Here is a 13,376-nt window from a genome sequence, read left to right on the forward strand (position 1 = left end):
GCCCGTAACAGGACTGGAGCTGCAGCTGAGGACAACGGAGTTCTTGATATTTGAAGCCGGATCCTCCCCGCCATTGGGCAACTGCAACTCCCAGCAAATTCCCCGAGAATCAAAGGCGCTCGGTACCTTTCACTGCACCCCGCAGACAAAGGCTTGTATCAAATGCAGCTGCGTCGACGTCGTTCTCCACTGGGCATCGGGATGGCAACCAGGCCAGCCGGAATCCCTGTGCTGTGCTTGAGATGGTGACAGCGTCGCTCGCCCCATGTCCTGAGTGCCGGGGCCAAGCCTTTCCCCTCTGCTCACCTCGCTTCCTGGCACCCTGCTGATCTGACAGCTCTGTTCTTCTGTGAAATCTTCCCAGGCCCTGGCCTTAAGGGGATGCCATCGGGTTGTTTTAAAAAAAAAAAAAAAAAAAAAAAAAAAAAAAATCAAATCAAAGCCCATATCAAGGTGATGCAGAGGGCACCGTCCCTCCTCAAAACCAAGAGGATTGTGTGGTTTTAAAAAAAATCCAGCCTTTAACTTTTTCTTTGCTCAGCTTGGATTGTGGAGGCTTGGATTGTTGTTGGCATCGCTGTTTGTCAGTTTCACTGCCCTGCTGCAGGAGCTGGGGTACAAATGTGATGGGAGAAAATTATTTGTGGGGTGGGAAATAACTACAGAGGAAATGGTCTTAAAAATCCTGAACCTTTCTGTGTCTCTTCAGCTCTGTAAAACCCTCAACTGGTGCAAATTAACGTAATCCCCATGACTTCACTGGCACCTTGCTGACATACACCAGCTGAGGACCAACTTTTACCCAACTTAAACTACAGGGGTGCTTCAGGCCCCTGGATAATCTCCTGTTAAAAGCAGCCCAGGGCTGGAGTGCCAGCCCCCACAAAGAGAAGGCCACGCAACAGGGAGATGCCCATGTGTGGCTGGGGGGAAGTGACCGGTGTGCTAATGTTGCCTTAAGCATGTTACCTGTTTTGTTTTGTTCCCCCCTCAGTCTAGTTAAAAACGGCTGGTGAATTGTTGAGACCATCTGTCCTCAATGATTCCCGTTAAAACGTGGCTTGTGATTTAACTGTCTAATCTGAAGATTGGTGGGGTTTGGGGGGTTTCCTTTCCTCCCTCTTTGCTCACACTTCACTGGTGGACTGGAATTGAAAGGGCTTAAGGAAATACTTCACAATGTCCCTGGTTCCCCCTGTGGGCCTGTAGAGAGGTGACGTTCCCCTTCGCAGGTGTCTACAATCGAGGGTACAAATTCTCTGGCCCGAGGGTTGTGTTTTATTCAGTGCAGTTAGGAGAAGGAGCAGTTCCTGGCCCCAGAGAGCTGATCCTGAGAAGTGCTGACCCCCTACGACTGCTCTTTGTCGGCACCTCTCAGAATCAGGCCCTGAGTCAGACACGGTACCTGTTGAAATGCAAGGCCACGTGGAGACCTGGCAGCGGGTGCCTGAGGGCCGCAGCGTGGCCATGTGAGGAAAGGGAGGCGGCATTCCCTGCCCAGCACTACACCGTTCAGCCTGGAGCAGGGGTGAGCCGACCGCAGTGCTTCCCGCCCCCTTGTGGACTCAGCCCCCCTGCTCTGTGGGGTGTATGCAGGGACAACCCCGCTCTCCACTCAGGGGCTGGAGAAACTCTCCCCGGGCTGCTGTAGGTTTGTTCTGCTTAAACTCCTGCCACCCTGCAACAGGTTAATGCCTCTAAACGCCACCGGCCCTGGATAGAACATGACCCTGCACAAACTTCTGCTGACTGCCCTGGTAAGCATCCCCTCTATTTATAGCATGGCCTGGCTTGCTCTTCTGAATCAACAAGGGGAGGGGTTTTCTGGTCATACCCATATTTACAAGCCTGAGGAGGTGACAAGGGGCACTAATCTGCTACCTGTCCCAGAGGCAAGGAGGCCCCATCCCGCGGAGCCAAGAGAATGTCTAGGGAGACCTTTGCGTTCACTTCCTCCACCCTGCGCGCGCTGCGCCTGCAGAGAGAGCGGCTGGAGTGGGAGGATCGCCGGAGGGCTCTCTCCAGGCAGTGCCTGACCAGGAGGTTCCCACCGGCCACCAGCAGCTCCCTGCTCCCCAAGCCCGCCCGGCGTCCCCGGTACTGCCGGGACCCTGCCGTCCACAACGTCCTGTACACCGGGGACCTGCAGACCATCAAGAACATCTTCAAAGACGAGGCCGTCGCGAACGTGATCGTGGAGACGGTCAGCGAGGAGCTGATGTGGTCGGCAGAGCTGGGTACGTAGGTGGGGTTTCTGATCCGGGTTTGTGGCTGGAACAAACCCAGGGCTGAGTACTGCTTTCCTCTCCCCTGCTGCCCTAGTTAAATGATCCCCCACCCCAGCCCCCCAACAGAGCCAGAGAACTTGTGCTCCCAAGGATGTGTCCATTCTTGAGGCTTTGCTCAAAGTGCGGCAGAAAGGAGCCAAGCCGAGTTCAGCAAAAGCCCCGGGGTTTCCTGAGTTCCTTGCTCATTCCAGAACACGTGACTTCTCCTGGAGAGCAGGGGCTGGACAGCAGAAATCCTGGGTTCCAGTCCCAGCTCTGCCACTTAGTTGCTGTGCAGTTGTTGTCGTTCATTTATTTGTATTACGGTAGCACCTAGACGCGCCAGCTGCAATGTGGGTCTGTGCGCTAGGTGCTGTACATACATGTAGTCGGTGTCGCTCCTTGTCCTGGAGAGTCTGCAGGCTAAATAGCCAAGGCACATAAGTGGTGGGAGGGGAAAACACAGGAGCGTTGGCAAAGATGCCCCGGCAAGGCCAGGACCAGAGCTCTGGTTCCCTGACACCCTGGCCCCTAAACCCCATTGCGCCTCAGATCTTGAGCAAGTTGCTCCGGTTCTCTCTGCCGCCTTCCCCCTGCCTCGCTGTGACCCTGAGATCACGTGTGTGCCCAGCCCTCTGCTGGGGCCGGGTCACACAGATGAGTTCCGGGAAGTCCTGGGGGCAGGAGGGTGGATTATGGTCACAGAGTCGAGGCTGGCAGACTCGATTTAATGACCGTGAATGGAACACCAGTGCAGGGCTTTTTGAGATTCTCCTACCCTCCTTCCCGCCTCCTCCCCCCACCCCCCCCGCAGGGCTGTGGGTCCTGAGCCCTCAGAAGAAGCACACGTCCCCCTTGCGGATCGCGGCGGCCCGAGGCTATCGGGACTGCGTGAAGCACCTGATTCTGCAGGGGGCAGAGGTCGATGCCGTGGTGGGCGGGAAGGCCGCCCTCCATGACAGCTGCATCCACCAGCGTGCCGAGTGCACCCAGCTGCTCCTGAACTACGGCGCCAACGCCAACGTGCTGTCCGAGGAGGGACTGGCCCCACTGCATCTCTGCACCTCCCCGGAGACCTTGCGGTAAGTGTGGGGTGGGGGCAGGGCGCGGTATGTCTTGAAGGGGAATTTCTACCCTAACCCGCAGAGATCTATAGGGCAGGCAGGTCAACGACATGCAAACTAGCTGGACTTTGGGAGGGGGGGGAAAATGTCGCGCCCACAGGCAGAGATCCACCCACACTGGAGAAATCAACGCAAGGCTCCACCTTAGATCGTCTCACTATGCCCAGCTTAGGTCAGTAGCAAAAGAGGTAAATGGTCTCATTTCACCAGTTGTCACTAGTCTTCAGAGTTAACAAGATGGGTCGCACCTCCCTGAGCTGCTATTTCAGGCTGTCTGCAGACATTGCTGCCTCGGTTCGTATTTTGACGATTCTATTCCCCATGGTCAGGGCTAGAGGCGTGGGGCCAAAAGTCTAGTGATGACGTGACCCCGTGACGTGGGCACCTCTGGTTTGTGGGTGGTCTCTGAGCTGCCCTTGCAGGAGGCCTGGCTTCCAGACCATGCCCTCTGAAAATCAGCGCTCTGCCAGGTGTGTCAGTTGGAAAACCGCCCCCCCCCCCCCCCCCAGTCACTAGTGTCTTGTGAAAATCTTGGCCTTGGTTTTGTTTTTCAATGAAAGCGGAGATTGCAGAGCGCGAGCTGCAGCTGCTAGCCAAGCAGCGCATGCCAGCCCGACTCGCCCTCTGATCCCAGCTGACCCCCTTGGTCAGCAGAGAAGCTGAGGGCTGTATGGGCCACAGAGACTGAATGTCCCCTAGGAGAGCTCCCTCTGGCGCAGGATGGAGGCACGTGGTGTGAGTGGTAGAGAGCTGCCCCCAGCTGTGTGTGCAGCCCCAGGGAATCCGTCTGCTGCCCTGAGGATGCTGGATCTCCGGAGTCCTCTGACGTTGCCCCTGGGAGCAGCCAGCGGGGCTGGTGTGGCGGCCCAAGACGCTGGGCGAGGGGGTGGGCGTGACAAAGGCTTGTGCTCCTGGCCAGCAGGATCAATTCAAGCAGATCGGGGCCCCGCTGCCGAGCCTGTGATTGCCAGGCCCAGGCGTGGCCAGGCCCAGGCGTGCCCCAAATCCCTGTGTCCTGCGAGTTGTACGGGAGTCATGGGGAAGCGAAGAAGGTGTCCAGAACCAGGCTATTCGTGGCAGGAGCTAGGGGTTGGTGGATGGGGGCAGCGCTAGCCTGGGCCGGGCCCCAATTTTCATGGAATGGCCCGGATTCCCCAGGGGGCTCAGGCCTGAGCATGGGGGGACCCCATGCTCCCTGCTGGGGTTGGTGGGCAGGGAGCAGTCTGGGCTTGCCCTGCAGCAGTGCTGCCTGCCAGTCACCCTCTGCAAGAGACGAGGGCTTAGTGCTGAAGCCAGGAGCCACCCCATAGACAGCCCAGTGGAGCCCTCCCCTCCCATGGAGCTTTGATCTGCCTGGAGCCAAGCCCCAAGTCATCCTGGGAGTGGCACCGGTTCACACCGTGCCCGGCAGCAGGACTTGAACCCAGCTTGGGAAGGGAAGAAACTCCTGCAGCTCTGGGGAGAGGGAGAGAAGGACCACCCCAGGGCTCCGCAGGGAGGCTGAAGCACCCTGGAGCAGCAGAGGTGGGGGCTGGGGAAGGGTGAGCCTGGCGGTGTTTTGCAGGTGCGCCGAGCTGCTCCTGGAGCACGGGGCCCTGGTGAACCTGAGCACCAGGGACAGGCGGACGACCCCGCTGCACGTGGCCGCCGAGCACGGCCTGGAGGCCCACCTGCAGCTCTACCTGTGCTACGGGGCCGCCCTCGCCCACCGGAACCGGGAAGGGGAGACGGCCCTCAACGCCGCCTGCGCCAGCGCCGACAAGCCCGCCGAGGCCGAGCGCTACTACAGCGTGGCCAAGCGGCTGCTGGAGTGTGGGGCCGATGCCAGGACGGCCGGCAGGAAGAACCACACCCCGCTCCACAACGCCTGCGGCAACTGCCACCCTCGCCTGGTGGAGCTGCTGCTCCGGCATGGGGCTGCCGTGAACGTCAGCAACTGCGCCGGCTACACGCCCATGGACTGCGCCCTGCAGGCGGTGGAGGAGTACCTGGACGGGCAGCCCGAGAGCATCATCGCCACCTTACTGGACCATGGCGCGGCGGCCATCAACCCCAAGGTGAGGGAGGGAAACGGCCTGGGGGCACAGCCTGGCAGTCAGGACTCCTGAGGGGAGGCAGGAGTGGAGTCTAATGGTTAGAGCAGGACTCCTGGGTTCTGTCCCCAGCTTTGCCACAGGCTCCCTGTGTGACCTTGGCAAGTCTCTGTGCCTCAGTTTCCCCATTTCTCACTCAGAGTTTTGAGGCTCAGGTAATGTTTGTGTGGTGCATTGAACTCCTCGGGTAGAAACAAGTCACATTGTCTAGTTTGGCTGACGGTGACATCAAGAGACAAGTAAAAGCCAGGGGAGGTGGGGGTGAAATGCATCTCCCTTAATCCCCCTCCCCCCCCGCCACCCATGACTGTTCTGATGATGAGGGCTAACAGGCCTTTTTTATCTCTACCTCCTGATTCTGTATAAGGCTCCCTTTGTGCCAGGGGAGACGGGTTCATACTCATGCTTCAGGGCATAAACCAGCCACTAATTGCTGGGGTTAGGAAGAAACTGCATCTATAGCATTACTATTCACTCCCTTCTTGCATCTTCCTCTGAAGTATCTGGAACCAGCCATCAGAGGTGGGATACTGGCAATTCCCAGAGCACCTACAGCCTTCCTGTAGGATCCCAAACCCCTTTGCAAACTACAGCCCTACACGGCAGTACAGTATAAATGCAGCCATGCGGTACAGCAGTGTAGGGTGACCTTCTGAAACGTGCACGTGGCAAGCTTTGCGTCTGCTCCTTCTATCGTGCATGCAAGGAGGGAGAGTTGAGTCCTCCCTTGCTAGGATCTGACCCTGTGACAGCAGGAAGTCCCGGCGCTCTAGGGCTGAGGCCCACATCACTGCGCTGTCGTCTCTGGCTCCCTCTAGCTTTGCTGGCACTCTCGCCCTCCTTGTATTTCTGCTCCCTCCTGGCCAGTTCACCCCTGTCCTCTGCTCTCTCCCGCCTGGCTCTCAGATGCTGAAGTTCTGCTCCTTGGCCCCTCGTGCCCTGGAAGTCGTGCTGAATTCCTACGACCGGATCCCGTCCTGCGATTCCTGGGTGGAAGTGGTGCCTCCGGAGATGTGGCAGGTAAAGTCCAGCTCGCAGTCCGCTTGGCACCAGGCGGAGCAGGGAAGCTGATACAGAGCAGGGGAGAGGTGCAGCGGGCTTGGATCTGGAGGCTGACTGGTGGCTTGGCCCCCAGATCAGGTGCATCTGGAGCTGCAGCAGGGCGAACTTCTGCCCTGGAGGTACCTGCTGGGGACAGAGGGTTTGATACTGCTGCCTAATATGCAGTCTGATGCTCAGTTTCCTCGGGGCTGTAGGCGACACGTTAGCCATCCTAGTACACATCTGTATGGCACGTATTCTGCGTAACCTTGAGAATTTGGGTCTTTGGGCAACTCGCCTGTGGGGACCAGACAGTGGGATCTGTGGCTGCAGGACCATGTCCATAGCTTGGGACTTTTAAAACTGGTCCAGATGAAGAAATCCCCTCTCCGCTGCAATCCCGCATTGGTCAAGGGGACTAGATCAGTGGCTCCCAAACACAGCTCCGTACTGGTGAGATCATTGGCTGGGGAAAGGTTCCAAAGAACAGGAGATGTGGAGTTAATGCCCATTGAGTTCTTGATCCTCCAGGATCTAGAGAGGACTGGGATATAAGCGTGGAAGGGACCTCCTGGCTCATCGAGTCCAGGCCCCTGCTGTCGTAGGCTACCCATCATATCATCCCATTCATAAGTCTGTCCAGTTCCATCTTAAAGTGAGTTCAGTTGTTTTCCCCACCCCCATCCATGCTCTCCTTGGAGGCTGCTCCAGAACCTCCCTCTGATGGCTAGAAACCTTCTCATTTCCAGCCTTTGAGTGCATGATGGGGGACTTAAAGTGAGGGGCTTCTGGGTAGGAGACCTGCCTCTAACTGTGCGGAAGCAGCTGGTGTCTGCCCCTCCTTGCCCCTGAACTCACTCCGAGCCCTGTGATAGATGGAGCCTCCTTTAATCCTCCTTCCATCTCGGCAGGAGCACAAGATGTTCTACGACTCTGCTCTCCAGATGACGAACCAGCCCCGTCAGCTGCAGCACCTGGCGCGCTGCGCCGTGCGAAAGCACCTGGGAGCGCGGTGCCATTCCGCCATCCCCGAACTCAAACTGCCCCCGGCTCTGCGGGATTATCTGCAGCTCCCTCTGGAGGGCTACATCCGGTGAAAGAGAAGATGCATCCTTCAGGCGTGTCATTGGGGGTATGGCTTTGAATTGCTGATGGGTGACTGGAGAGAGCCAGTGGGCTTCAATACAGCCTGAGATCCCAACGCACTGGGGGCTGTATTATTCTGCCAGTTGACTCGTGCCGTGTAGTAGCCGTGTGGGCTAGTTATAGCGAGTAAGTTGCCGCTCAGCGGGAGTGAGGTTGGCAGACTCTAGCCCTTTCTGAATATACTTTGATAACAGGGCTTGGCTTGTGCCAGCACCGGTTTCCACCCCGCTCTACTGCATATAATACGAGGACAAAGGATGGTCAATGAAATTCAAAAGCAGGACGCTTAAAAGTAACACCGTAGAATATTCTTCCCTATGCAGGACCTACTTAGTCAGGGGAACCCATTGCCACAAGACATCATTGAAGCCAAGAGCTGAGCGGGACTCAAAGGAAGGACTGGACATTTGCTGGAGAACCAGGCTCTGCTGAGTTAGGATAGTAAAGCCTTCTAAAATACAAGAGTCTCTCTATATTTAAACGCTTTCTGCTTCAGGCCACGAGCCAAATGCTGACTGATGGGATCAGGAAGAACGTCTCACTCTGAGGGGAGCAGGGAACATTTCTTCCTTGTCCCCGGGGCAGGTTATTCCACGGCAACCTTCTGCTGGGTTTTCTGCACCTGCCTCTAAGCGGCTGCTACGGCCCCCTGTTGGACACAGGACACGAGGCGGGATGAGCCCTGGTCTGATTGACGTCCTTGTGTGGTTTTTGTTTGTTTTGTTTTTAAACTCTTCTTTCTAAATACCAAGAACGGGGGTTATAAACTCAAGTCTTGGGGATCCTGGTGCCCTCCGTGGACCCAAAAAGATGCCCTGGCTACAAACATGCCAGTAGCTGAAAAGCGCAAAGCATGCACGCCGATCGAATCTGCCACCGGGTTTTGCAATGCCTGGGGCGGAGGCCTGATGCCCGGGGTGTGTCCCCCATCCACACTGGAGTACTCTTAAATTCAGCAAGGAGTGTGGTGTAAAGACCTAAATGTAGGGTGACCAGATAGCAACTGTGAAAAAAGGGACAGGGGGTGGGGGGGAATAGGTGTCTATATGAGAGAGAGTCAGTCCCAAAAAACAGGACTGTCCCTATAAAAATGGGACATCTGGTCCCCCTACCTAAATGGACCGAGGAAGTGCCAGAAGGGGTCAAGGATACCCCTAGTGGCCAATAATGGAATAACCTCCCTATGGGGGAAGTTTCCTCCTGACCCCTCTGTTAGCTTATGCCTTGAAGCAGGAGCATTTAAAAAATAGCTAGTGCTCTTCATCTGTAACTCTCAAAGCAGTTACAAGGGCAGGTCTGCTTCATTACCCCCTTTACAGCTGGGGAAACTGAGGCACGGGGCACTGGAAGTGACTTGCCCAAGGTCACCCAGCAGGCCAGTGGTAGAGCTGAGAATAACTCCCTGCTCGCCAGTCCGCTGCTCTAGCCACTAGACCACATTGTAGCCCTTCCAAGGGATTTTAAAAACAACCTTCTAATGTAATGATGGATGTTCTCGTTAGCTGGATCGGTCCAGTCTCTTTTTTTACTTGAATCCTGCTTCTGTATTTTAATCTCATGAGCTCAAAAACTGCCCGTAGTTTGCAGTAAAATATTCTGTTCTGCTTTGCACTTTAGGGGCAGCCTGTGCTAGTTGTTTCCCCATGTAAAATAAAAAGCTACAGCAAATATATTTCAAAACAAGCTTGTTTGGAATCTTTTTTTTTCCCCTGCATTGCTGGGGGTTAGGCCTGGGTGTGTGTGCTCTCTTCCTAATGAGCGTAGCCCGAGCAGTTCCTTGCGTGTTAGCGTAAGCGCTCTCCTCTGCTGCTTTGATGCTGATGTCATCAACCGTTGTACCTTGGAGAAGGATACACCTGAGAAGGAAAAGCACCAGCGGTGGGCACTCGAAGCCATTAGCTCCGGAGTCAGGATTGACTTCCAAGGAGAGGCTGCAGAAGCTGGAAATATTTCATCTTGCACCGAAGAAAGTCCGAGGGCAGCCGCTGGAGATATTTACGGGTCCCCAAGCGAAAGCACTATTCCTAATACTCCTCTTAGCCATCTCCAAGCCCTTTACAACTGTGGGAAAGCAGGACCCCATTTTAAAGCTGGGGAAACATTAGTGACTTAGCCTAGCAAATCAGTGGGACAATAGGGACTAGAACCCAGGATTCCTCTGCTCTAAACCCTCTGGTTCCCTTTTTAAGAGGGTGTGAATGTTTTGTCCTTTAAACACCACCCACACACTGTATTGGCCTTAAAAACCAAACCAGCCTAAAACCCCACTCTCATGGCAGTTACATTTCAGACACTCATTTTTCTTTCTGCCTTGGAATCCCTGCCCTGGGGACTGGAGATGGAGCTGAACAGGGTCAGGGCCCATTCAGGGGAGAGCTTTGGAGGGGGATGCCAGGCTGGAAAAGTCCCCTTTGGCAGGGGGTGCTGCACAGATGCTGGCCAGCTTCCTGCAGTGGTGTGATATACAGGAGACAGGCAGTGCACGGGGCATGGTGAACTCACAGCTTCAGAGCCAAGCAGTTGGAGAAGGAGCAGTGATTTTTATCTATGGTATTGCTATGCCATTTCCATGGTAACCAAACACCTCCCTATGCCCTTATCCCTGTTCTACAGGAGGGGGAACTGAGGCACAGGGAGCCTGGGGGCCACCAAAAAATAGAAGTTAGGGCTCCTATGTCCTAAGGCAGCACCTTGACTACTGGGCCATCTGCCCTCTCTCTTATAACTAATAAAAAGTGAGAGAGGGGCTTGAATCCAACCTCCAAGCCAGACTCTAGCACTGAGTCCCCTAGCTTGGAATACCACCGCCCAATCCTCCAGTCCACACACTCCTGGACTTGGGGGAGTCGGGATCTGCTCTTTGGGGCTTGGAGTGTAGAGGTGATATACGTGAGGATACCAGCTTGCTGGAGGAGCTCAGAAGCCATCCCTCCTAATAGAGAATGGCTGGGTTCATTACATGAGGAGGGTTAATTTTTTTCCCCCCTCTCAACACTGGACATGGGCTGGTGCCACAAGCAGGATAATGAACTTCAGACACTTATTCTGAGCTGGTCTGATAGCTTGCATGGTGCAGAAGCAACACTGAGGGTCTGGGTTTTCAGTTATGACCAATGCTATCTGGTTCCCTTTAAAACATTGTAATGTAGGAAGTGTTTATATAAAAATGTACCACTGCCTGCTAGTGGATGAAATCAGACTTGCTCAACTGTGTGTCACAGCCCCTGTAGTGCTAGCAGCTAAGGGAGATTCTCCTTTAGCTCTAGTGGTCAATGTCTATGCTTTTGCAGAATAAGCATGAGAGTCCTATTACTGGCATAGTTAGTGCCATAACATGCCATATAGAGGCTCTGTTAGAGACTGGGAGATCTCTAGTTAGAAATCCACTTTATCTCACATAGCCTCTTTCATCTTTGTGCAAACCTGCCTGGAATCTGGTATTTAAACTAGATGTGGGGTTGGAAAGTGAATAGTGCTACTTTCCCAACCTCTGCCCACTTGAGATGTGACAGTAAGCGTGTGCAGATCTTTGCCCAGCAGTAGTGAAAAAATTCTGATAATAAAGTAAACTACCATCCTAAGGCCTCAGAGGTCACACCTGCTGAGCTGAATGGGGAATGAATTGTGTCCAGCGACCTGCAGACTCCAGAAGCCCCAGTTACAGCAGAGGGTTGGTTATCTCGGTCAGCAGCAGGGCTAGCAACTTGGTTTTAACGACAAATACAAGCTTAAGAAAACCACACTGGAAATGCCACAGCAAGACGCCTCCGCCCCTCCAGCCTGTCCTGTCCCCCTAACCGCCCAGCATGTATTTCCAGTTCTCCTTGTCCCCTGTTTAGGAAACCCCTGTGTTTAGCTTTAGCCGCTGCCGTTCAGAAAAGCTTGTGCTGTCTTTGAGGAGCTGGAATGAAGAAGCTTTAAACACTTGTTAGGACACAAGTTGGCAAGTAAAGCCGACACTAGAGTGACCAGATGTCCCGATTTTTGGGTCTTTTTCTTGTATAGGCTCCTATTACCCCCCCCCCCCAATCCTGATTTTTCACACTTGCTGTCTGGTCACCCTAGCCGACACACAGCCGGCCAGGTCCCTCCCTTTCAATTGAATTCACCACTCTGACTTGCTGCTCGTTCTGCATCTTCCCACCAGCTTTGCCTGGAAGGCAGTACCAGCCCCTGAGTCTAGACTTCTAGCCTCCCTCCAGCCCCCTGGACCTTACAGCAGCAGAACAAGCCGAGGTGTGACACAGGCCCCTCAGCCAACTCACACCAGCTGGGGATCTAGTCGTGTGCGGCTACACCCTGTAGCGACAGACTCCTAGGGTTCACTTCCCCCATCCTTTTCTGGGGGTAGGTAAACTGAGTTCCATGTCCTTTACTGCATGGGGTCTGTAGGTGGAGACGGCCCCAGGGCCCTTTTCATTCTTAATATCACCCTCCTCATTCCCCTGCTTTCGCAGGTTGCTGGGAGCAGGTTACCTTCTCTGCATTTCGGTGCTGGCAGCTGTCAACAACTTTGGGATCCTACCTGGTACTAGACAGCACAGCTGCATCCCTCTCTCAGTGCTTTCAAACGCCAAAGAGCATTTCCTCCCCTTACGCCAAGTCTGGTGGCTTCACCTTCCTTCCCCTGTCCCAGCCTCTGGGGGAAAGTCTGGGAGCGAAGGGGCGAGGGAACTGGGAGAGTAGGAAAGTGTCAGTGCACTAGGAATGCTGTCTAAAGGCCCTGCTCTCGCAGCAAGACACGCCAGCCGCCTGACTGAGCCGGGCAGTCTATTTATTGACAACGTCTCAGGTTGATACCGAGCAGCTCTGGTTTTCGTCACGTCAGCATCTTCAGGCCTGTCTCAGCCTAAGCACAGCTGTGTACTTAATTATTTAGCGTGGTGACCTACTTCCCACTGCAGGGACGGGCTCCTCGGCGGCCCCTGATTCCACCAGGCCGGCTTTCCATAGCAACGGCATGGAGAGGGGTCAGAAGCTGCGTATCAGCTGCGGAATAGCCAGCGACTGTCTTTTTGTTCGGGGTTTGCACAGCGCCTCGCACAACGGGATCCTGGTCCACCACTAGGGCTTGTAGGTGCTACTGCCATACAAAATGGAGCCCTCAAGCCTGCGTGGGGAATACACTTTTATTAGCCAGGGCTAAAGCGAATCCTTCCCCTCCCGTGCTTTATACCTCTCCTCCCCAGAGGGCACTAAACATACCGTCCTATCTACAATCTTCCGTGCCTGTATCTCACCACGCCCCTGTGAGGCAGGACCCCACGGTCACCCGCTGTACGGCTGGGAACTGACGCCCCAGAGCGATTCCGTGACTTACCCGAGGTCCCACAGAACGTCTGTAGCAGAGCTGGGAACTGAAACCAGCTCTCCCCTGTCCCGTTCCTGTGCCTTAACCGCAAACCCATCCTTCCTCTCTAGCAGAAATGTTTTCCCCAGAGCAACAGCGGTAATTATTCTTGAAATGGAAACTTAACTGTAGTGTCTTGGCCTTGGGGAAACAGCTGGAAGCAGCAGGATTCATCAGACAACTTTCTAGTTTTGACTGGACCTTCTCTGCCCTACGATTGGCTGTTTGCTCCAGCCCCCCCCCCCTCTTCCTTCCATTGGGCTGAGCCCCCTCCTAACGAAACCCACCTTCCAAACCAATAATAATAACGGAATTTACACCGCACTTGTCACCACCCCATTGTTCCCTCTGCATG

The 13,376-nt window shown here is 54.9% G+C and overlaps 1 protein-coding gene across 2 annotated transcripts; it reads left to right on the top strand.

Moving 5' to 3' along the window:
* Nucleotides 1–1,787: 1,787 nt before the first annotated feature.
* ASB16 (ankyrin repeat and SOCS box containing 16) lies at nucleotides 1,788–9,351 on the top strand. Of its 2 annotated transcripts, XM_005301950.4 has the most exons (5): nucleotides 1,788–2,237; nucleotides 3,082–3,349; nucleotides 4,956–5,448; nucleotides 6,391–6,504; nucleotides 7,437–9,351. In XM_005301950.4, exons 1-5 carry the CDS (start codon nucleotides 1,925–1,927, stop codon nucleotides 7,620–7,622), a joined length of 1,374 nt encoding a protein of 457 aa, XP_005302007.2. In that variant the 5' UTR covers nucleotides 1,788–1,924; the 3' UTR covers nucleotides 7,623–9,351. The 2 variants fall into 2 exon arrangements, with proteins under 2 accessions (XP_005302007.2, XP_065434099.1); XM_065578027.1 differs by lacking the exon at nucleotides 1,788–2,237 and having other exon boundaries at nucleotides 2,610–3,349.
* The last annotated feature ends 4,025 nt before the right edge of the window (nucleotides 9,352–13,376 follow it).

The sequence above is a fragment of the Chrysemys picta genome, chromosome 24 (genome assembly GCF_011386835.1).
Source record: "Chrysemys picta bellii isolate R12L10 chromosome 24, ASM1138683v2, whole genome shotgun sequence".
NCBI classification, from domain to species: domain Eukaryota; kingdom Metazoa; phylum Chordata; order Testudines; family Emydidae; genus Chrysemys; species Chrysemys picta.